At 46.2% G+C, this 23,215-nt stretch overlaps 1 protein-coding gene across 4 annotated transcripts in view; it reads left to right on the top strand.

Annotated features, from left to right (window-relative positions):
* Window positions 1-23,215, top strand: part of raver2 (ribonucleoprotein, PTB-binding 2) — a 179,129-nt gene that overhangs the window by 131,081 nt on the left and 24,833 nt on the right. The window contains exons 7-13 of one of the 4 annotated variants that reach the window (XM_071346244.1): window positions 2,691-2,789; window positions 3,764-3,833; window positions 7,016-7,308; window positions 9,052-9,160; window positions 9,367-9,524; window positions 21,192-21,290; window positions 22,200-22,322. In XM_071346244.1, coding sequence (XP_071202345.1) covers window positions 2,691-2,789; window positions 3,764-3,833; window positions 7,016-7,308; window positions 9,052-9,160; window positions 9,367-9,524; window positions 21,192-21,290; window positions 22,200-22,322 — 951 coding nt within the window. Of the gene's footprint in view, window positions 1-2,690; window positions 2,790-3,721; window positions 3,834-7,015; window positions 7,309-9,051; window positions 9,161-9,366; window positions 9,525-21,191; window positions 21,291-22,199; window positions 22,323-23,215 lie in introns of all 4 variants that reach the window. The other 3 variants (XM_071346243.1, XM_071346242.1, XM_071346245.1) reach the window with 3 other exon arrangements.

Genomic DNA, 23,215 nt, shown 5'->3' with positions numbered 1-23,215 from the left:
GTGTTCTAAATGTGTGTACTGTTACAGCGTGTTCTAAATGTCTGTACTGTTACAGCGTGTTCTAAATGTGTGTACTATTACAGCGTGTTCTAAATGTGTGTACTATTACAGCGTGTTCTAAATGTGTGTACTGTTACAGCGTGTTCTAAATGTGTGTACTATTACAGCGTGTTCTAAATGTGTGTACTATTACATCGTGTTCTAAATGTGTGTACTTTTACAGCATGTTCTAAATGTTTGTACTGTTACAGCGTGTTCTAAATGCTACAGCGTGTTCTAAATGTGTGTACTATTACAGCATGTTTTAAATGTTTGTACTGTTACAGCATGTTCTAAAGGGTACAGTGTGTTCTAAATATGTGTACTGTTACAGCGTGTTCTAAATGTGTGTACTATTACAGCGTGTTCTAAATGTGTGTACTGTTACAGCATGTTCTAAATGTTTGTACTGTTACAGTGTGTTCTAAATATGTGTACTGTTCCAGCGTGTTCTAAATGTGTGTACTATTACAGCGTGTTCTAAATGTTACAGCGTGTTCTAAATGTGTGTATTATTACAGCGTGTTCTAAATGTGTGTACTGTTACAGCATGTTCTAAATGTTTGTACTGTTACAGTGTGTTCTAAATGTTACAGTGTTCTAAATATGTGTACTGTTCCATCGTGTTCTAAATGTGTGTACTATTACAGCGTGTTCTAAATGTTACAGCGTGTTCTAAATGTGTGTACTGTTACAGCGTGTTCTAAATGTGTGTACTGTTACAGCGTGTTCTAAATGTGTGTACTATTACAGCATGTTCTAAATGTGTGTACTGTTACAGCGTGTTCTAAATGTGTGTACTGTTACAGCGTGTTCTAAATGTGTGTACTATTACAGCATGTTCTAAATGTTTGTACTGTTACAGCGTGTTCTAAATGTGTGTACTGTTACAGTGTGTTCTAAATGTGTGTACTGTTACAGCATGTTCTAAATGCTACAGCGTGTTCTAAATGTGTGTACTGTTACAGCGTGTTCTAAATGTGTGTACTATTACAGCGTGTTCTAAATGTGTGTACTATTACAGCGTGTTCTAAATGTGTGTACTGTTACAGCGTGTTCTAAATGCTACAGCGTGTTCTAAATGTGTGTACTATTACAGCGTGTTCTAAATGTGTGTACTATTACAGCGTGTTCTAAATGTGTGTACTGTTACAGCGTGTTCTAAATGTGTGTACTGTTACAGCGTGTTCTAAATGTGTGTACTATTACAGCGTGTTCTAAATGTGTGTACTATTACAGCATGTTTTAAATGTTTGTACTGTTACAGCATGTTCTAAATGCTACAGCGTGTTCTAAATGTGTGTACTATTACAGCGTGTTCTAAATGTGTGTACTATTACAGCGTGTTCTAAATATGTGTACTATTACAGCGTGTTCTAAATGTGTGTACTATTACAGCATGTTCTAAATGTTACAGCATGTTCTAAATGTGTGTACTGTTACAGTGTGTTCTAAATGTTAGTGTTTTCTAAATGTGTGTACTATTACAGCATGTTCTAAATGTTACAGCATGTTCTAAATGTGTGTACTGTTACAGTGTGTTCTAAATGTTACAGTGGGTTCTAAATGTGTGTACTCTTACAGCGTGTTCTAAATGTGTGTACTATTACAGCGTGTTCTAAATGTGTGTACTATTACAGTGTGTTCTAAATGTGTTTACTATTACAGCGTGTTCTAAATGTGTGTACTATTACAGCGTGTTCTAAATGTGTGTACTGTTACATTATGTTCTAAATGTGTGTACTATTACAGTGTGTTCTAAATGTGTGTACTATTACAGTGTGTTCTAAATGTGTGTACTGTTACAGTGTGTTCTAAATGTGTGTACTATTACAGCGTGTTCTAAATGTGTGTACTATTACAGCATGTTCTAAATGTTACAGCGTGTTCTAAATGTGTGTACTGTTACAGTGTGTTCTAAATGTTACAGTGTGTTCTAAATGTGTGTACTGTTACAGTGTGTTCTAAATGTGTGTACTATTACAGCGTGTTCTAAATGTGTGTACTATTACAGCATGTTCTAAATGTTACAGCATGTTCTAAATGTGTGTACTATTACAGCATGTTCTAAATGTTACAGCATGTTCTAAATGTGTGTACTGTTACAGTGTGTTCTAAATGTTACAGTGTGGTCTAAATGTGTGTACTATTACAGCATGTTTTAAATGTGTGTACTGTTACAGCGTGTTCTAAATGTGTGTACTATTACTGCGTGTTCTAAATGTGTGTACTGTTACAGCGTGTTCTAAATGTGTGTACTACTACAGCATGTTCTAAATGTTTGTACTGCTACAGCGTGTTCTAAATGTGTGTACTATTACAGCGTGTTCTAAATGTGTGTACTATTACAGTGTGTTCTAAATGTGTGTACTGTTACAGCATGTTCTAAATGTTTGTACTGTTACAGCGTGTTCTAAATGTTTGTACTATTACAGCGTGTTCTTAATGTGTGTACTGTTACAGCGTGTTCTAAATGCTACAGTGTGTACTAAATGTGTGTACTATTACAGCATGTTTTAAATGTTTGTACTGTTACAGCGTTTTCTAAATGCTACAGTGTGTACTAAATGTGTGTACTATTACAGCATGTTTTAAATGTGCGTGTACTGTTACAGCGTCTACTAAATATGTGTGTACTGTGTCTTTCCCAGAGTTCCATGTTGGGGAACGGTCTGGTGCTTCAGAATCTATTGCACATGCAGTTGGCCCAGCAGCAGCTCCTGCATATCAAAGACAAGCACATCAGCAATGTGAGGCATGCCAACACGTGTGTGTGTGTGTGTGTGTGTGTGTGTGTGTGTGTGTGTGTGTGTGTGTGTGTGTGTGTGTGTGTTTTTCCTATCCTTGTGGGGACCAGAAGTCCTCACAAGGACGGTAAAACAAGGAAAATATATTTCGCCGGGCCCCACAAGGAAAAATGCTTTTTTCGGCTTAGGGGCTAGGTTTAGAGTTGGGGTTAGAATTACGGTTTGGAGTTAGGGTTAGGATTAATAAGAATTAAGATTAGGGTTAGGTTTAGGGTTAGGGGTTCGAGAAAATAGGATTTTGAATAGGAATCAATTGTTTGATCCCCACAAGGATAGTAAAACAAACGTGTGTGCTTGAGCCTGTGTGTGTTGGGTTTTCGGTTGGCTGCTTCTGTCAGTCATTCCTAATGAAATATAACAACATTAGGAAAGCTCTACTCTGCACAGCTAATGGGTTCTCTTTATTGCCCGAATGGTCATGTCAGGTATAGCAATATAAATAATAATTATAATACTCTGGATGTCTGCGTATTTCATGTAGTTTTAAAAGGACAGACTTGAGAGAGAGAGGGAAAAGAGAGAAGAGAGATAGTGTGTGTGTGTGCTCTGTTAGCTCCATCTATCCTGCTGTACATGTAGTACTGCTCTCAGTGCATGTGGAGTGGAGACACGCTAAGTTGAGTTGTGAGATCATTATCCATTTCTGCATTAGTCTCACAACCCTTTTCTTAGCCTTTCCTCTACTTCTCTCCTCCCACAATCCCTTTCTCTCTTGCTCTCTTCACTCTCAATGTATCGCCTTTTGCCTCTCCTCTCACTATCATTCATCTCTTATTCACCTCCTTTCTCCTCCCCTCTCCCTTTGTATTTCCTCCCCTCTCCCTCCCTCTCTCTATTTCCTCTCCTCTTCCTCCTCTCTTTCTTCCCCTCCCTAGGTATCTAGTCTGTTGGGTGACCCCTCTCGTCTACTCCTACAGAAAGTCCTTGGTCTCAGACCCCCAGCCCCCATGGCCCTGGGACAGGGTCTGCTGGGTGACTCCCCCACTGGTGAGTGCCCTGGGCTCGGTACGCATAGCCCTATAGCCCCCTTAGCACCACCTAGCCTGGACGTTCGGCCTCTCTCTCTAACTGTTCTTCTCAGACAGACCAACCACATTTGCAATTCAAATCTTCCAAATGAGAATGTCACTATTTATGCAAATGTATTGAAATCTCTGTGGTTGTGATCCATTTATCTATGTTTGCTCGTGTTTGTTTGCTAGCATTGTTTTGTTTGCTGCAGGCCCGTAAGGGCTGAGGCTGCTCTGGGCTATGCAGGTCATTCATCACAGGGATATTAACAGTTGGAATGAATGTAGTCTGGGTGTTCCAGGATGAAACAGAGAAACAGAGTAGTGTTCCGTGCTGTGCTGCAGTGCTACTGGTAAATAGATAATAACGTATGAGGTGTTCCATTCAGAAATGTCATAACCTGAGTTAATGTAATCTTTACTTTCTCCTGGGTAGTAAAGATAAAATAATGGTATTTTAGTTTTGCAAATATGGCGCTGTATACTGTATTATAAACCGGGTGGTTCGAGCCCTGAATGCTGATATGCTGAAAGACATGGTATGAAAGACCACGGGTGTGACAAAAAGTTACTTTTTACTCTTCTAATTACGTTGGTAGTAAAGAACAAGGAGGCTGTCACACTGTTAAAACTCCCAATAGTTCTTTACTAGTAGTCTTTATTAGCCCACGCAAACTTTTTTAATTACGTTGGTAACCAGTTTATAACAGCAGTAAGGCACCTCGGGAGTTTGTGGTATATGGCCAATATACCACGGCTAAGTGCTGTATCCAGAACAGCCCTTAGCCATGGTATATTGGCCATATACTACACGTCATCGGGCCTTATTGCTTAATTAACAGTGTGCTTGATAGTATAGTTAGGATACACCTAATCTCTTTAAAGCCTATAGCTTGAGCATAGCATATATACTATAATGTGTGCACTGCTAGCAGTGTTTATTGGTTTATTGTAGGCTAGCAGTAAGTGAGGGGACCAGTCTGACTGTAGTTTACTGTAGACTAGCAGTAAGTGAGGGGACCAGTCTAAGTGTAGTTTACTGTAGGCTAGTAGTAAGTAGGGGATCAGTCTGTGACTGTAGTTTATTGTAGGCTAGCAGTAAGTGAGGGGACCAGTCTGACTGTAGTTTACTGTAGGCTAGCAGTAAGTGAGGGGACCAGTCTGTGACTGTAGTTTACTGTAGACTAGCAGTAAGTGAGGGGACCAGTCTGTGGCTGTAGTTTACTGTAGACTAGCAGTAAGTGAGGGGACCAGTCTGACTGTAGTTTACTGTAGGCTAGCAGTAAGTGTGGGGACCAGTCTGTGGCTGTAGTTTACTGTAGACTAGCAGTAATTAGGGGACCAGTCTGTTGCTGTAGTTTACTGTAGACTAGCAGTAAGTAGGGGTCCAGTCTGTGGCTGTAGTTTACTGTAGACTAGCAGTAAGTAGGGGACCAGTCTGTGGCTGTAGTTTACTGTAGACTAGCAGTAAGTGAGGGGACCAGTCTGTGGCTGTAGTTTACTGTAGACTAGCAGTAAGTAGGGGACCAGTCTGTGGCTGTAGTTTACTGTAGACTAGCAGTAAGTAGGGGACCAGTCTGTGGCTGTAGTTTACTGTAGACTAGCAGTAAGTAGGGGACCAGTCTGTGGCTGTAGTTTACTGTAGGCTAGCAGTAAGTGAGGGGACCAGTCTGACTGTAGTTTACTGTAGTCTAGCAGTAAGTGAGGGGACCAGTCTGACTGTAGTTTACTGTAGGCTAGCAGTAAGTAGGGGACCAGTCTGTGACTGTAGTTTACTGTAGGCTAGCAGTAAGTGAGGGGACCAGTCTGACTGTAGTTTACTGTAGGCTAGCAGTAAGTGAGGGGACCAGTCTGTGACTGTAGTTTACTGTTGGGGACCAGTCTGTGACTGTAATTTACTGTAGGCTAACAGTAAGTGGGGGGACCAGTCTGTAGCTGTAGTTTACTGTAGGCTAGCAGTAAGTAAGGGAACCAGTCTGTGACTGTAGTTTACTGTAGGCTAGCAGTAAGTAGGGGACCAGTCTGACTGTAGTTTACTGTAGGCTAGCAGTAAGTGAGGGGACCAGTCTGTGACTGTAGTTTACTGTAGGCTAGCAGTAAGTGAGGGGACCCGTCTGACTGTAATTCACTGTAGGCTAGCAGTAATTAGGGGACCAGTCTGTGACTGTAGTTTACTGTAGACTAGCAGTAAGTGAGGGGACCAGTCTGACTGTAGTTTACTGTAGGCTAGCAGTAAGTGAGGGGACCAGTCTGACTGTAGTTTACTGTAGGCTAGCAGTAAGTAGGGGACCAGTCTAGCTATAGTTTACTGTAGGCTAGCAGTAAGTAGGGGACCAGTCTGTGACTGTAGTTTACTGTAGGCTAGCAGTAAGTGAGGGGACCAGTCTGATTGTAGTTTACTGTAGGCTAGCAGTAAGTGAGGGGACCAGTCTGTGACTGTAGTTTACTGTTGGGGACCAGTCTGTGACTGTAATTTACTGTAGGCTAGCAGTAAGTGAGGGGACCAGTCTGTGACTGTAGTTTACTGTAGACTAGCAGTAAGTAGGGGGCCAGTCTGTGACTGTAATTTACTGTAGGCTATCAGTAAGTGAGGGGACCAGTCTGTGACTGTAGTTTATTGTAGGCTATCAGTAAGTGAGGGGACCAGTCTGTGACTGTAGTTTACTGTAGACTAGCAGTAAGTAGGGGACCTGTCTGTGACTGTAGTTTACTGTAGACTAGCAGTAAGTAGGGGACCAGTATGTGACTGTAGTTTACTGTAGGCTAGCAGTAAGTAGGGGACCAGTCTGTGACTGTAGTTTACTGTAGGCTAGCAGTAAGTAGGGGACCAGTCTGTGACTGTAGTTTACTGTAGACTAGCAGTAACTCAGGGGACCAGTCTAGCTGTAGTTTACTGTAGGCTAGCAGTAAGTAGGGGACCAGTCTGTGACTGTAGTTTACTGTAGGCTAGCAGTAAGTAGGGGACCAGTCTGTGACGGTAGTTTACTGTAGACTATCAGTAAGTGAGGGGACCAGTCTGTGACTGTAGTTCACTGTAGGCTAGCAGTAAGTAGGGGACCAGTCTTTGAATGATACTAGGTCTTGTGTCTATCCTCTATCCATTCTCGCCCCCCCCCCTCTCTCTCTTTCTCTCTCTCTTGCCTCTCTCTCCCAATCCAGAGTTGGGTCAGGAGTCCCTGCCAATGTCCAGTCAGGCCTCAGTGTCGGCAGCGGGCATGATGCCCTACCTGCAGGCGCAGGCACACCTGGGAACAGCCGGGGGAGGGGAACAGAACGGGGCCTGCATCTACACCACAGCCTCTGACAGGCAACCAGCCCCTCCTGGGACCACGGTGAATGCTCAGCCCCAGGGACAGAGCTACTTCCTGGGTCCCCCACCACCCAAAGCTCAAGGGGGCCACCAGCCCGGCCTACACAGCTACAGCAGCACTGAGAGTAGCCCAGCTAGTGGAGTGAGTATAGAGCACAGACACAGCACAACAATATAACAGCACAACAACACAAGAGCACAACAATACAACAACACAACATTACAACAGCACAACAAGACAACAACACATTGGCACTGACTGAGACACCGGTAGCTCTCTTTTCTGCCAGCCAGCACTAGCTCTCCTGCCCTACCTTCTGCCTCTCGTTTCCTTGGCTGTTGGTTCCTGTCTCTCTTTTCTTCATCAGTGTGTCTCTACCTATCTACTGTATCTGTCTGTTTGTCCGTCCACCTCACCTCCTCCTTTCTCTCCTTCACTCCTTCACTCTAGAGAGAGAGATGGCCCTAGGGTTCGCTGGTTTTAGACTGTCGTCAGTCAGTCAGTCAGTCTGTCTCTGTCTCGCTCTCCTCCTCCTCTCGTTTCCTTTCTGTCTCTGTCTGTCCTCCTCTCGCTCTCCTCCTCCTCTCTCTCGCACCTTTCTGTCTCTGTCGGAGTCCTCTGACAGGTCTGATTTGTTTATGAGTTGGTGTTCTGTGGTCTAGGGCCTTTTCGCCCGATTTAGCCCTCAGAAACGCTGGCTTCTTTCACAGACAGACAGACAGACAGACAGACAGACAGACAGACAGACAGACAGACAGACAGACAGACAGACAGACAGACAGACAGACAGACAAAGAAACTGATTCCAGACCCTGAAGGGTCTGTTGCCTCAGTATTGAACTTAAATGCACCCCCCCACACACTCACTCGCGCTCTCTTTATCTGTCTGTCGCTCTCTTTATCTGTCTGTCGCTCTCTTTCTCGTCTGGCTCGTCTCTTTCTCGTCTCTCTCTCTCTCTCTCTCTCTCTCTCTCTCTCTCTCTCTCTCTCTCTCTCTCTCTCTCTCTCTCTCTGTCTCTCTGTCTCTCTGTCTCTCTGTCTCTCTGTCTCTCTGTCTCTGTGTGTGTGTGTGTGATGACATGACCTGTGTTTCATCATTAGTTTTCTCCCACTCTGGAGAGCCTCTTACAGAAGCCACAGGGTCACCATAACAGAGCCCACATAACACTATGTGTCCACCATGCAACCAGGCACTGACATCTGACCTCCACTGTGGGTGGAGTTTATGGGGAGGATAGAAAGGACCTTAAGTTACATGATAGAATAACAAGCTGAGATACACACGGCTGTATGGGGGGGGCTAGGTAGTTATATAGAGGGCTGATTGTGAGGCAAGCTGAGATACACACGGCTGTATGGGGTGGCTAGGTAGTTATATAGAGGGCTGATTGTGAGGCAAGCTGAGATACACACGGCTGTATGGGGTGGCTAGGTAGTTATATAGAGGGCTGATTGTGAGGCAAGCTGAGATACACACGGCTCTATGGGGTGGCTAGGTAGTTATATAGAGGGCTGATTGTGTGGCAAGCTGAGATACACACAGCTGTATGGGGTGGCTAGGTAGTTATATAGAGGGCTGATTGTGAGGCAAGCTGAGATACACACGGCTGTATGGGGTGGCTAGGTAGTTATATAGAGGGCTGATTGTGAGGCAAGCTGAGATACACACGGCTGTATGGGGTGGCTAGGTAGTTATATAGAGGGCTGACTGTGAGCTAGGTGGCAACACAGTCTGAAAGGGTGTACAGCATTTTGACTTGAACATCTACAGCATTGTTGAATGCATTAATGATACGTTAGTACGATGGGTTGTTCATGATTTGGGTAATTACTTAGGTAACAGTGTAGTAAAGTCCAATGTTATCCATCTCTGTCTGTCTCCAGGCTCCCAGCAGTCAGTTCTCTCTCCTGGGTGAACCCCCTAAAGAGATGAAGCTACCCTCCAATCCATACCTGAATCTAGCTAGTGTGTTACCTGGCATGGTGCTGCAAGGTAAAGCACACACACACACACAGATACATTCATTGTTATTGATCAGTATAAAGGACATGTCGCTCGTTTTAACATGTTTCTTATAACTTGTTGGGGCTTGTTGTTAAAAAATGACTCACATTAACTATTACAGATGATGTCCTCTTTTTCTATTGCTGTGTGTACTTGACTGTATTCTCTGTGTGGTTGTTTGGTCTGTCATGCAGCCCCGGCAGCCTGTAAAACGCAGACAGGGCAGCCTCTAGTTGGGGTGTACAGCAGTGCTATGCCCCCTGTCTCCCAACCCTCCACTTCCCAAACTCCAGCACCCTACAGCACCGATACCTCTACGGACTACAGTCACTACAGCCAGGCATACTCACAGGTAACACACACACACACATGCACACGCAGACACGCGTGTTTACGCAGGGGTGAGCACACACCCAAACTGTTCAGCTCTGCACAGTAAGTCATTATGTCTTCCGTGCTTCCTCATGGAGACAGGTTGTTTTTGCAATTACTCACAATTAATTGAGGGGGGTGTGTTGCGGTAGACAGGGTAGTGAAAAGAGAGAGAGAGGGGGGTGTGTTGCGGTAGACAGGGTAGTGAAAAGAGAGAGAGAGGGGTGTGTTGCGGTAGACAGGGTAGTGAAAAGAGAGAGAGGGGGGGTGTTGCGGTAGACAGGGTAGTGAAAAGAGAGAGAGGGGGGTGTGTTGCGGTAGACAGGGTAGTGAAAAGAGAGAGAGGGGTGTGTTGCGGTAGACAGGGTAGTGAAAAGAGAGAGAGGGGGGGTGTTGCGGTAGACAGGGTAGTGAAAAGAGAGAGAGGGGGGTGTGTTGCGGTAGACAGGGTAGTGAAAAGAGAGAGAGAGGGGGGTGTGTTGCGGTAGACAGGGTAGTGAAAAGAGAGAGAGGGGGGGTGTTGCGGTAGACAGGGTAGTGAAAAGAGAGAGAGGGGGGTGTGTTGCGGTAGACAGGGTAGTGAAAAGAGAGAGAGAGGGGGGTGTGTTGTGGTAGACAGGGTAGTGAAAAGAGAGAGAGAGGGGTGTGTTGCGGTAGACAGGGTAGTGAAAAGAGAGAGAGGGGGGGGTGTTGCGGTAGACAGGGTAGTGAAAAGAGAGAGAGAGGGGGGTGTGTTGCGGTAGACAGGGTAGTGAAAAGAGAGAGAGAGGGGGGTGTGTTGCGGTAGACAGGGTAGTGAAAAGAGAGAGAGGGGGGTGTGTTGCGGTAGACAGGGTAGTGAAAAGAGAGAGAGAGGGGGGGTGTTGCGGTAGACAGGGTAGTGAAAAGAGAGAGAGAGGGGGGTGTGTTGCGGTAGACAGGGTAGTGAAAAGAGAGAGAGTGGGGTGTGTTGCGGTAGACAGGGTAGTGAAAAGAGAGAGAGAGGGGGGGGTGTTGCGGTAGACAGGGTAGTGAAAAGAGAGAGAGAGTGGGGTGTGTTGCGGTAGACAGGGTAGTGAAAAGAGAGAGAGGGGGGGGTGTTGCGGTAGACAGGGTAGTGAAAAGAGAGAGAGAGGGGGGGGTGTTGCGGTAGACAGGGTAGTGAAAAGAGAGAGAGAGGGGTGTGTTGCGGTAGACAGGGTAGTGAAAAGAGAGAGAGTGGGGTGTGTTGCGGTAGACAGGGTAGTGAAAAGAGAGAGAGAGGGGGGGGTGTTGCGGTAGACAGGGTAGTGAAAAGAGAGAGAGAGGGGGGGGTGTTGCGGTAGACAGGGTAGTGAAAAGAGAGAGAGAGGGGGGGGTGTTGCGGTAGACAGGGTAGTGAAAAGAGAGAGAGAGGGGGGTGTGTTGCGGTAGACAGGGTAGTGAAAAGAGAGAGAGTGGGGTGTGTTGCGGTAGACAGGGTAGTGAAAAGAGAGAGAGTGGGGTGTGTTGCGGTAGACAGGGTAGTGAAAAGATAGAGAGAGGGGGGTGTGTTGCGGTAGACAGGGTAGTGAAAAGAGAGAGAGAGGGGGTGTGTTGCGGTAGACAGGGTAGTGAAAAGAGAGAGAGAGGGGGGGGTGTTGCGGTAGACAGGGTAGTGAAAAGAGAGAGAGAGGGGGGGGTGTTGCGGTAGACAGGGTAGTGAAAAGAGAGAGAGTGAGGTGTGTTGCGGTAGACAGGGTAGTGAAAAGAGAGAGAGAGGGGGGGGGTTAATGAAGAGAGGGAGAGAGAGATGGGTTAATGAAGAGAGGGAGAAAGAGATGGGTTAATGAAGAGAGGGAGAGAGAGATGGGTTAATGACGAGAGGGAGAGAGAGATGGGTTAATGAAGAGAGGGAGAGAGATGGGTTAATGAAGAGAGAAAGAGAGATGGGTTAATGAAGAGAGGGAGAGAGAGATGGGTTAATGAAGAGAGGGAGAGAGATGGGTTAATGAAGAGAGGGAGAGAGAGATGGGTTAATGAAGAGAGGGAGAGAGAGATGGGTTAATGAAGAGAGGGAGAGAGAGATGGGTTAATGAAGAGAGGGAGAGAGAGATGGGTTAATGACGAGAGGGAGAGAGATGGGTTAATGACGAGAGGGAGAGAGAGATGGATTAATGAAGAGAGGGAGAGAGAGATGGGTTAATGAAGAGAGGGTGAGAGATGGGTTAATGACGAGAGGGAGAGAGAGATGGGTTAATGACGAGAGGGAGAGAGATGGGTTAATGAAGAGAGGGAGAGAGAGATGGGTTAATGAAGAGAGGGAGAGAGATGGGTTAATGACGAGAGGGAGAGAGAGATGGGTTAATGAAGAGAGGGTGAGAGATGGGTTAATGACGAGAGGGAGAGAGAGATGGGTTAATGAAGAGAGGGAGAGAGAGATGGGTTAATGAAGAGAGGGAGAGAGAGATGGGTTAATGAGAAGAGAGTAAGAGAGATGGGTTAATGAAGAGAGGGAGAGAGAGATGGGTTAATGACGAGAGGGAGAGAGAGATGGGTTAATGACGAGAGGGAGAGAGAGACGGGTTAATGAAGAGAGGGAGAGAGAGATGGGTTAATGAAGAGAGGGAGAGAGAGATGGGTTAATGAAGAGAGGGAGAGAGAGATGGGTTAATGAAGAGAGGGAGAGAGAGATGGGTTAATGAAAAGAGGGAGAGAGAGATGGGTTAATGAAGAGAGGGAGAGAGAGATGGGTTAATGACGAGAGGGAGAGAGATGGGTTAATGACGAGAGGGAGAGAGAGATGGGTTAATGAAGAGAGGGAGAGAGATGGATTAATGACGAGAGGGAGAGAGATGGGTTAATGACGAGAGGGAGAGAGAGATGGGTTAATGAAGAGAGGGAGAGAGAGATGGGTTAATGAAGAGAGGGAGAGAGATGGGTTAATGAAGAGAGGGAGAGAGATGGGTTAATGACGAGAGGGAGAGAGAGATGGGTTAATGAAGAGAGGGAGAGAGATGGGTTAATGACGAGAGGGAGAGAGAGATGGGTTAATGAAGAGAGGGAGAGAGATGGGTTAATGAAGAGAGGGAAAGAGAGATGGGTTAATGAAGAGAGGGTGAGAGATGGGTTAATGACGAGAGGGAGAGAGAGATGGGTTAATGACGAGAGGGAGAGAGATGGGTTAATGAAGAGAGGGAGAGAGAGATGGGTTAATGAAGAGAGGGAGAGAGATGGGTTAATGACGAGAGGGAGAGAGAGATGGGTTAATGAAGAGAGGGAGAGAGATGGGTTAATGACGAGAGGGAGAGAGAGATGGGTTAATGAAGAGAGGGAGAGAGATGGGTTAATGAAGAGAGGGAAAGAGAGATGGGTTAATGAAGAGAGGGTGAGAGATGGGTTAATGACGAGAGGGAGAGAGAGATGGGTTAATGACGAGAGGGAGAGAGATGGGTTAATGAAGAGAGGGAGAGAGAGATGGGTTAATGAAGAGAGGGTGAGAGATGGGTTAATGACGAGAGGGAGAGAGAGATGGGTTAATGAAGAGAGGGTGAGAGATGGGTTAATGACGAGAGGGAGAGAGAGATGGGTTAATGACGAGAGGGAGAGAGAGATGGGTTAATGAAGAGAGGGAGAGAGAGATGGGTTAATGAAGAGAGGGAGAGAGAGATGGGTTAATGAAGAGAGGGAGAGAGATGGGTTAATGAAGAGAGGGAGAGAGAGATGGGTTAATGAAGAGAGGGAGAGAGAGATGGGTTAATGAAGAGAGGGAGAGAGATGGGTTAATGAAGAGAGGGAGAGAGAGATGGGTTAATGACGAGAGGGAGAGAGAGATGGGTTAATGAAGAGAGGGAGAGAGATGGGTTAATGAAGAGAGGGAGAGAGAGATGGGTTAATGAAGAGAGGGTGAGAGATGGGTTAATGACGAGAGGGAGAGAGAGATGGGTTAATGACGAGAGGGAGAGAGAGATGGGTTAATGAAGAGAGGGAGAGAGAGATGGGTTAATGAAGAGAGGGAGAGAGAGATGGGTTAATGAAGAGAGGGAGAGAGATGGGTTAATGAAGAGGGAGAGAGAGATGGGTTAATGAAGAGATGGAGAGAGAGATGGGTTAATGAAGAGAGGGAGAGAGAGATGGGTTAATGAAGAGAGGGAGAGAGAGATGGGTTAATGAAGAGAGGGAGAGAGAGATGGGTTAATGAAGAGAGGGAGAGAGAGATGGGTTAATGAAAAGAGGGAGAGAGAGATGGGTTAATGAAGAGAGGGAGAGAGAGATGGGTTAATGAAGAGAGGGAGAGAGATGGGTTAATGAAGAGATGGAGAGAGAGATGGGTTAATGAAGAGAGGGAGAGAGAAATGGGTTAATGAAGAGAGGGAGAGAGAGATGGGTTAATGAAAAGAGGGAGAGAGAGATGGGTTAATGAAGAGAGGGTGAGAGATGGGTTAATGACGAGAGGGAGAGAGAGATGGGTTAATGAAGAGAGGGAGAGAGAGATGGGTTAATGAAGAGAGGGAGAGAGATGGGTTAATGAAGAGAGGGAGAGAGATGGGTTAATGAAGAGAGGGAGAGAGATGGGTTAATGAAGAGAGGGAGAGAGAGATGGGTTAATGAAGAGAGGGTGAGAGATGGGTTAATGAAGAGAGGGAGAGAGAGATGGGTTAATGAAGAGAGGGAGAGAGAGATGGGTTAATGAAGAGAGGGAGAGAGAGATGGGTTAATGAAGAGAGGGAGAGAGAGATGGGTTAATGAAGAGAGGGAGAGAGAGATGGGTTAATGAAGAGAGGGAGAGAGAAATGGGTTAATGAAGAGAGGGAGAGAGAGATGGGTTAATGAAGAGAGGGAGAGAGAGATGGGTTAATGACGAGAGGGAGAGAGAGATGGGTTAATGACGAGAGGGAGAGAGAGATGGGTTAATGAAGAGAGGGAGAGAGAGATGGGTTAATGAAGAGAGGGAGAGAGAGATGGGTTAATGACGAGAGGGAGAGAGAGATGGGTTAATGACGAGAGGGAGAGAGAGATGGGTTAATGAAAAGCGGGAGAGAGGTGGGTTAAGGAAGAGATGGAGAGAGAGATGGGTTAATGAAGAGAGGGAGAGAGATGGGTTAATGAAGAGAGGGAGAGAGAGATGGGTTAATGAAGAGAGGGAGAGAGAGATGGGTTAATGAAGAGAGGGAGAGAGAGATGGGTTAATGAAAAGAGGGAGAGAGATGGGTTAATGAAGAGAGGGAGAGAGAGATGGGTTAATGAAGAGAGGGAGAGAGATGGGTTAATGAAGAGAGGGAGAGAGAGATGGGTTAATGAAGAGAGGGAGAGAGATGGGTTAATGAAGAGAGGGAGAGAGAGATGGGTTAATGAAAAGAGGGAGAGAGATGGGTTAATGAAGAGAGGGAGAGAGAGATGGGTTAATGAAAAGAGGGAGAGAGATGGGTTAATGAAGAGAGGGAGAGAGAGATGGGTTAATGAAGAGAGGGAGAGAGATGGGTTAATGAAGAGAGGGAGAGAGAGATGGGTTAATGAAAAGAGGGAGAGAGATGGGTTAATGAAGAGAGGGAGAGAGAGATGGGTTAATGAAGAGATGGAGAGAGAGATGGGTTAATGAAGAGAGGGAGAGAGATGGGTTAATGAAGAGAGGGAGAGAGATGGGTTAATGAAGAGAGGGAGAGAGAGATGGGTTAATGAAGAGATGGAGAGAGAGATGGGTTAATGAAGAGAGGGAGAGAGATGGGTTAATGACGAGAGGGAGAGAGAGATGGGTTAATGAAGAGAGGGAGAGAGAGATGGGTTAATGAAGAGAGGGAGAGAGATGGGTTAATGACGAGAGGGAGAGAGAGATGGGTTAATGAAGAGAGGGAGAGAGAGATGGGTTAATGAAGAGAGGGAGAGAGAGATGGGTTAATGAAGAGAGGGAGAGAGAGATGGGTTAATGAAAAGAGGGAGAGAGATGGGTTAATGAAGAGAGGGAGAGAGAAATGGGTTAATGAAGAGAGGGAGAGAGTTGGGTTAATGAAGAGAGGGAGAGAGAGATGGGTTAATGAAGAGAGGGAGAGAGATGGGTTAATGAAGAGAGGGAGAGAGAGATGGGTTAATGAAAAGAGGGAGAGAGATGGGTTAATGAAGAGAGGGAGAGAGAGATGGGTTAATGAAAAGAGGGAGAGAGATGGGTTAATGAAGAGAGGGAGAGAGAGATGGGTTAATGAAGAGAGGGAGAGAGATGGGTTAATGAAGAGAGGGAGAGAGAGATGGGTTAATGAAAAGAGGGAGAGAGATGGGTTAATGAAGAGAGGGAGAGAGAGATGGGTTAATGAAGAGATGGAGAGAGAGATGGGTTAATGAAGAGAGGGAGAGAGATGGGTTAATGAAGAGAGGGAGAGAGATGGGTTAATGAAGAGAGGGAGAGAGAGATGGGTTAATGAAGAGATGGAGAGAGAGATGGGTTAATGAAGAGAGGGAGAGAGATGGGTTAATGACGAGAGGGAGAGAGAGATGGGTTAATGAAGAGAGGGAGAGAGAGATGGGTTAATGAAGAGAGGGAGAGAGATGGGTTAATGACGAGAGGGAGAGAGAGATGGGTTAATGAAGAGAGGGAGAGAGAGATGGGTTAATGAAGAGAGGGAGAGAGAGATGGGTTAATGAAGAGAGGGAGAGAGAGATGGGTTAATGAAGAGAGGGAGAGAGAAATGGGTTAATGAAGAGAGGGAGAGAGATGGGTTAATGAAGAGAGGGAGAGAGATGGGTTAATGAAGAGAGGGAGAGAGAGATGGGTTAATGAAGAGAGGGAGAGAGAGATGGGTTAATGAAGAGAGGGAGAGAGAGATGGGTTAATGAAGAGAGGGAGAGAGAGATGGGTTAATGAAGAGAGGGAGAGAGATGGGTTAATGAAGAGAGGGAGAGAGAGATGGGTTAATGAAGAGAGGGAGAGAGAGATGGGTTAATGACGAGAGGGAGAGAGAAATGGGTTAATGAAGAGAGGGAGAGAGAGATGGGTTAATGAAGAGAGGGAGAGAGAGATGGGTTAATGAAGAGGGGAGAGAGAGATGGGTTAATGACGAGAGGGAGAGAGAGATGGGTTAATGAAAAGAGGGAGAGAGATGGGTTAATGAAGAGAGGGAGAGAGAGATGGGTTAATGAAGAGAGGGAGAGAGAGATGGGTTAATGAAAAGAGGGAGAGAGAGATGGGTTAATGAAGAGAGGGAGAGAGAGATGGGTTAATGAAAAGAGGGAGAGAGATGGGTTAATGAAGAGAGGGAGAGAGAGATGGGTTAATGAAAAGAGGGAGAGAGATGGGTTAATGAAGAGAGGGAGAGAGAGATGGGTTAATGACGAGAGGGAGAGAGAGATGGGTTAATGAAAAGAGGGAGAGAGATGGGTTAATGAAGAGAGGGAGAGAGAGATGGGTTAATGAAGAGAGGGAGAGAGAGATGGGTTAATGAAAAGAGGGAGAGAGAAATGGGTTAATGAAGAGAGGGAGAGAGATGGGTTAATGAAGAGGGAGAGAGAGATGAGAGAGAGGGGGTAAGGAAGAGAGGGAGAGAGAGAGGAAAGAGATGGGTAAGGGAAGAAAGGGAGAGATAAAGAGGAAAGAGATGGGCAAGGGAAGAGAGGGAGAGATGGAGAGGAAAGAGAGGACAGAGATAGAGGTGAAAGAGATGGGTAAGGGAAGAGAGGGAGAGATGGAGAGGGAAGAGAGGGAGAGATAGAGGGGAAAGAGATGGGTAAGGGAAGAGAGACAGGGAAAGATGGGAAGGAAAGAGATGGGTAAGGGAAGAGAGACAGGGAAAGATAGAGAGGAAAGAGATGGGTAAGGGAAGAGAGACAGGGAAAGATAGAGAGGAAAGAGATGGGTAAGGGAAGAGAGACAGGGAAAGATAGAGAGGAAAGAGATGGGTAAGGGAAGAGAGACAGGGAAAGATAGAGAGGAAAGAGATGGGTAAGGGAAGAGAGACAGGGAAAGATAGAGAGGAAAGAGATGGGTAAGGGAAGAGAGACAGGGAAAGATAGAGAGGAAAGAGATGGGTAAGGGAAGAGAGACAGGGAAAGATAGAGAGGAAAGAGATGGGTAAGGGAAGAGAGACAGGGAAAGATAGAGAGGAAAGAGATGGGTAAGGGAAGAGAGACAGGGAAAGATAGATAGGAAAGAGATCGGTAAGGGAAGAGAGGGTGAGAGAGAGAGGGAGAGATGGGAATGGGAAGAGAGACAGGGAAAGATAGAGAGGAAAGAGATGGGGAGGGAGAGATAGAGATGAAAGAGATTGGTAAGGGAAGAGAGGGAGAGATGGAGAGGAAAGAGATAAGGGAGAGATAGAGAGGAAATAGATGGGTAAGGGAAGAGAGCGAGAGATGGAGAGGAAAGAGTTAAGGGAGAGATAGAGAGGAAAGAGACGGGTAAGGGAAGAGAGGGAGAGAGAGAGAGGAAAGAGATGGGTAAGGGAAGAGAGGGAGAGAGAGATGGTTAAGGGAAGAGAGGGAGAGAGATGGGTAAGGTAAGAGAGAGGAAAGAGATGTGTAAGGGAAGAGAGGGAGAGAGAGAGAGAAGAGAGATGGGTAAGGGTAGAGAGGGAGAGAGAGAGAGAAGAGAGATGGATAAGGGAAGAGAGGGAGAGAGAGAGAGAAGAGAGATGGGTAAGGGTAGAGAGGGAGAGAGAGATGGTTAAGGGAAAAGAGGGAGAGAGATGGGTAAGGTAAGAGAGAGGAAAGAGATGAGTAAGGGAAGAGAGGGTGAGATAGGGAGGAAATAGATGGGTAAGGGAAGAGAGGGAGAGAGAGAGAGAAGAGAGATGGGTAAGGGAAGAGAGGGAGAGAGAGATGGTTAAGGGAAGAGAGGGAGAGAGATGGGTAAGGGAAGAGAGAGGAAAGAGATGGGTAAGGGAAGAGAGGGTGAGATAGGGAGGAAAGAGATGGGTAAGGGAAGAGAGGGAGAGAGATGGGATAAAGGAGAGAGAGGAGAGAGATGGGTTAAAGGAGAGAGAGGAGAGTGATGGGTAAGGGGAGAGAGGAGAGAGATGGGTTAAATGAGAGAGGGGAGAGAGAGATGGGTTAAAGGGGAGAGAGGAGAGAGAGATGGATAAGGGGAGAGGGGAGAGAGAGATGGGTTAAAGGGAGAGAGGAGAGAGAGATGGATAAGGGTAGAGAGGGGAGAGAGATGGGTTAAAGGAGAGAGAGGAGAGAGAGATGGGTTAAAGGGGAGAGAGGAGAGAGAGATGGGTTAAATGAGAGAGGGGAGAGAGAGATGGGTTAAAGGGGAGAGAGGAGAGAGAGATGGGATAAAGGGGAGAGAGGAGAGAGAGATGGATACGGGGAGAGAGGGGAGAGAGATGGGTTAAAGGAGAGAGAGGAGAGAGAGATGGGTTAAAGGAGAGAGAGGAGAGAGAGATGGGTTAAAGGAGAGAGGGGAGAGAGAGAGATGGATAAGGGTAGAGAGGGGAGAGAGATGGGTTAAAGGGGAGAGAGGAGAGAGAGATGGGTTAAAGGAGAGAGAGGAGAGAGAGATGGATAAGGGTAGAGAGGGGAGAGAGATGGGTTAAAGGGGAGAGAGGAGAGAGAGATGGGTTAAAGGAGAGAGAGGAGAGAGAGATGGATAAGGGTAGAGAGGGGAGAGAGATGGGTTAAAGGGGAGAGAGGAGAGAGAGATGGGTTAAAGGAGAGAGAGGAGAGAGAGATGGATAAGGGTAGAGAGGGGAGAGAGATGGGTTAAAGGGGAGAGAGGAGAGAGAGATGGGTTAAAGGAGAGAGAGGAGAGAGAGATGGATAAGGGGAGAGAGAGGAGAGAGAGATGGGTTAAAGGAGAGAGAGATAGGTTAAAGGAGAGAGAGTAGAGAGAGATGGGATAAAGGGGAGAGAGGAGAGAGATGGGTTAAAGGGAAGAGAGGAGAGAGAGATGGGATAAAGGGGAGAGAGGAGAGAGATGGGTTAAAGGAGAGAGAGATGGGTTAAAGGAGAGAGGAGAGAGAGAGAGATGGATAAGGGGAGAGAGAGGGGAGAGAGATGGGTTAAAGGGAAGAGAGGAGAGAGAGATGGGATAAAGGGGAGAGAGGAGAGAGATGGGTTAAAGGGAAGAGAGGAGAGAGAGATGGGATAAAGGGGAGAGAGGAGAGAGAGATGGGATAAAGGGGAGAGAGGAGAGAGATGGGTTAAAGGAGAGAGAGATGGGTTAAAGGAGAGAGGAGAGAGATGGATAAGGGGAGAGAGATGGGTTAAAGGGGAGAGAGGAGAGAGAGATGGATAAGGGGAGAGGGGAGAGAGAGATGGGTTAAAGGAGAGAGAGGAGAGAGAGATGGGTTAAAGGGGAGAGAGGGGTTAAAGGAGAGAGAGGAGAGAGAGATGGGTTAAAGGGGAGAGAGGGGTTAAAGGAGAGAGAGGAGCGAGAGATGGGTTAGAGGAGAGAGAGATGGGTTAGAGGAGAGAGAGATGGGTTAAAGTAGAGAGGGGAGCGAGAGAGATGGGTAAGGGGAGAGAGAGGAGAGAGAGATGGGTTAAAGGAGAGAGAGATGGGTTAAAGGAGAGAGAGGAGAGAGAGATGGGTTAATGGAGAGAAAGGAGAGAGAGTGTGTATTCTGTTCCATTTGGTGCTCCACTCCCACACACTGCTAGTCCATATAAAACAATAGAACAGTATCTCGCTCTCTCTCTCTCCAAACCACCATACTACACAACTACTTCTACAGTACCATCAGTTTCCATCTGTCTGTAACGTAATGCCATTGTAACGTAATGTGATTGTAACGTAATGTCATTGTAACGTAATGCCATTGTAACGTAATGTGATTGTAATGTAATGCCATTGTAACGTAATGCCATTGTAACGTAATGTCATGTCATTGTAATGTAATGTGATTGTAACGTAATGCCATTGTAACGTAAAGCCATTGTAACGTAATGTGATTGTAACGTAATGTCATTGTAACGTAATGCCATTGTAACGTAAAGTCATTGTAACGTAATGTCATTGTAACGTAATGCCATTGTAACGTAAAGTCATTGTAACGTAATGCCATTGTAACGTAAAGTCATTGTAACGTAATGTGATTGTAACGTAATGCCATTGTAACGTAATGCGATTGTAACGTAATGCCATTGTAACGTAATGCGATTGTAACGTAATGCCATTGTAACGTAATGCCGTTGTAACGTCATGTCATTCTAACGTACTGTGCTTGTAACGTAATGTGATTGTAACGTAATGTGATTGTAACGTAATGTGATTGTAAAGTGATGTCACTGTAACGTAATGCGATTGTAACGTAATGTGATTGTAGCTTAATGTGATTGTAACGTACTGTGATTGTAATGTGATTGTAACGTAATGTGATTGTAACGTAATGTAATTGTAACGTAATGCGATTGTAACGTAATGTAATTGTAACGTAATGTGATTCTACCGTAATGTGATTGTAATGTGATTGTAAAGTAATGTCATTGTAACGTAATGTGATTGTACCGCAATGTCATTGTAACGTGATGTCATTGTAACGTAATGGCATTGTAACGTAATGTGATTGTAATGTGATTGTAACATAATGTCATTGTAACGAAATTTCATTGTAACGTAATGTGATTGTACCGTAATGTGATTGTAACGTAATGTCATTGTACCGTAATGTGATTGTAACGTAATGTGATTGTAACATAATGTCATTGTAATGTAATGTGATTAACATAATATGATTGTAATGTCATTGTAATGTAATGTGATGTTGGCGTGATTGTATTGTAGGAGGCTATGCAGCAGTGGTACCAGCACTACCAAGCCCAGAGCTACAGCACCGCCCCCCATGAGAGCCACGCTAAGGACTATAGCAAGGAGCACACACAGGTCAGTGTAGTGTGTTCTCAGTTACTGTATCACCTCAGGGTCACGACCCACACGGTACCTGTCACCTCAGGGTCACGACCCACACGGTACCTGTCACCTCAGGGTCACGACCCACACGGTACCTGTCACCTCAGGGTCACGACCCACACGGTACCTGTCACCTCAGGGTCACGACCCACATGGTACCTGTCACCTCAGGGTCACGACCCACACGGTACCTGTCACCTCAGGGTCAAGACACACACGGTACCTGTCACCTCAGGGTCACGACACACACGGTACCTGGCACCTCAGGGTCACGACACACACGGTACCTGTCACCTCAGGGTCACGACACACACGGTACCTGTCACCTCAGGGTCAAGACACACACGGTACCTGTCACCTCAGGGTCACGACACACACGGTACCTGTCACCTCAGGGTCAAGACACACACGGTACCTGTCACCTCAGGGTCAAGACACACACGGTACCTGTCACCTCAGGGTCACGACACACACGGTACCTGTCACCTCAGGGTCAAGACACACACGGTACCTGTCACCTCAGGGTCACGACACACACGGTACCTGTCACCTCAGGGTCAAGACACACACGGTACCTGGCACCTCAGGGTCACGACACACACGGTACCTGTCACCTCAGGGTCAAGACACATACAATAACTGCCTTCAACACACATGCACATCTCACATATGCTGTCATCCGACATGAAACGTTACCCGTGAAGCAGAACTATCGCCCTTCACGGAGTTCAGTCTTAGAATATTGTGTGTGTCTGCATATGACTGCCTCATGCCCACTGACTCCCACTTATCCACCTGCCTGCCTGTGTAGGGAAATGTGTGTGCAGTTGTGCCTGTGTGTGGGTGTGTGTGTGTGTGTAACATATCCCTGTTGTGTTCCAGCAGGCGGCGGTGCCGTCCTATGGGGATTACAGCTCCTACATGCAGGCTGTCAGTCAATACTATTGTCAGCCTCCTATGACCCAGCCACCTCCCCAGGTCTACCAGCACAGAGACCCTACCAAGGTACACTACAGCACAGTGCACAATGTCACTGTTAAGACGCAGTACACAATGTCACTGTTAAGACGCAGTACACAATGTCACTGTTAAGACGCAGTACACAATGTCACTGTTGAGACGCAGCGCACAATGTCACTGTTAAGACGCAGCGCACAATGTCACTGTTAAGACGCAGTACACAATGTCACTGTTAAGACGCAGTACACAATGTCACTGTTAAGACGCAGCGCACAATGTCACTGTTAAGACGCAGTACACAATGTCACTGTTAAGACGCAGCGCACAATGTCACTGTTGAGACGCAGCGCACAATGTCACTGTTAAGACGCAGTACACAATGTCACTGTTAAGACGCAGTACACAATGTCACTGTTAAGACGCAGTACACAATGTCACTGTTGAGACGCAGCGCACAATGTCACTGTTAAGACGCAGTACACAATGTCACTGTTGAGACGCAGCGCACAATGTCACTGTTGAGACGCAGCGCACAATGTCACTGTTGAGACGCAGCGCACAATGTCACTGTTAAGACGCAGTGCACAATGTCACTGTTGAGACGCAGCGCACAATGTCACTGTTGAGACGCAGTACACAATGTCACTGTTAAGACGCAGTGCACAATGTCACTGTTAAGACGCAGTACACAATGTCACTGTTGAGACGCAGCGCACAATGTCACTGTTAAGACGCAGTGCACAATGTCACTGTTGAGACGCAGCGCACAATGTCACTGTTGAGACGCAGCGCACAATGTCACTGTTGAGACGCAGTACACAATGTCACTGTTAAGACGCAGTACACAATGTCACTGTTGAGACGCAGTGCACAATGTCACTGTTAAGACGCAGTACACAATGTCACTGTTAAGACGCAGTACACAATGTCACTGTTGA

This window comes from Salvelinus alpinus, chromosome 16 (assembly GCF_045679555.1).
Source record: "Salvelinus alpinus chromosome 16, SLU_Salpinus.1, whole genome shotgun sequence".
NCBI classification, from domain to species: Eukaryota; Metazoa; Chordata; class Actinopteri; order Salmoniformes; family Salmonidae; genus Salvelinus; species Salvelinus alpinus.
The sequence above is the reverse complement of the archived record's forward strand: the minus strand, read 5'-3'. Positions and strand labels throughout refer to the sequence as shown.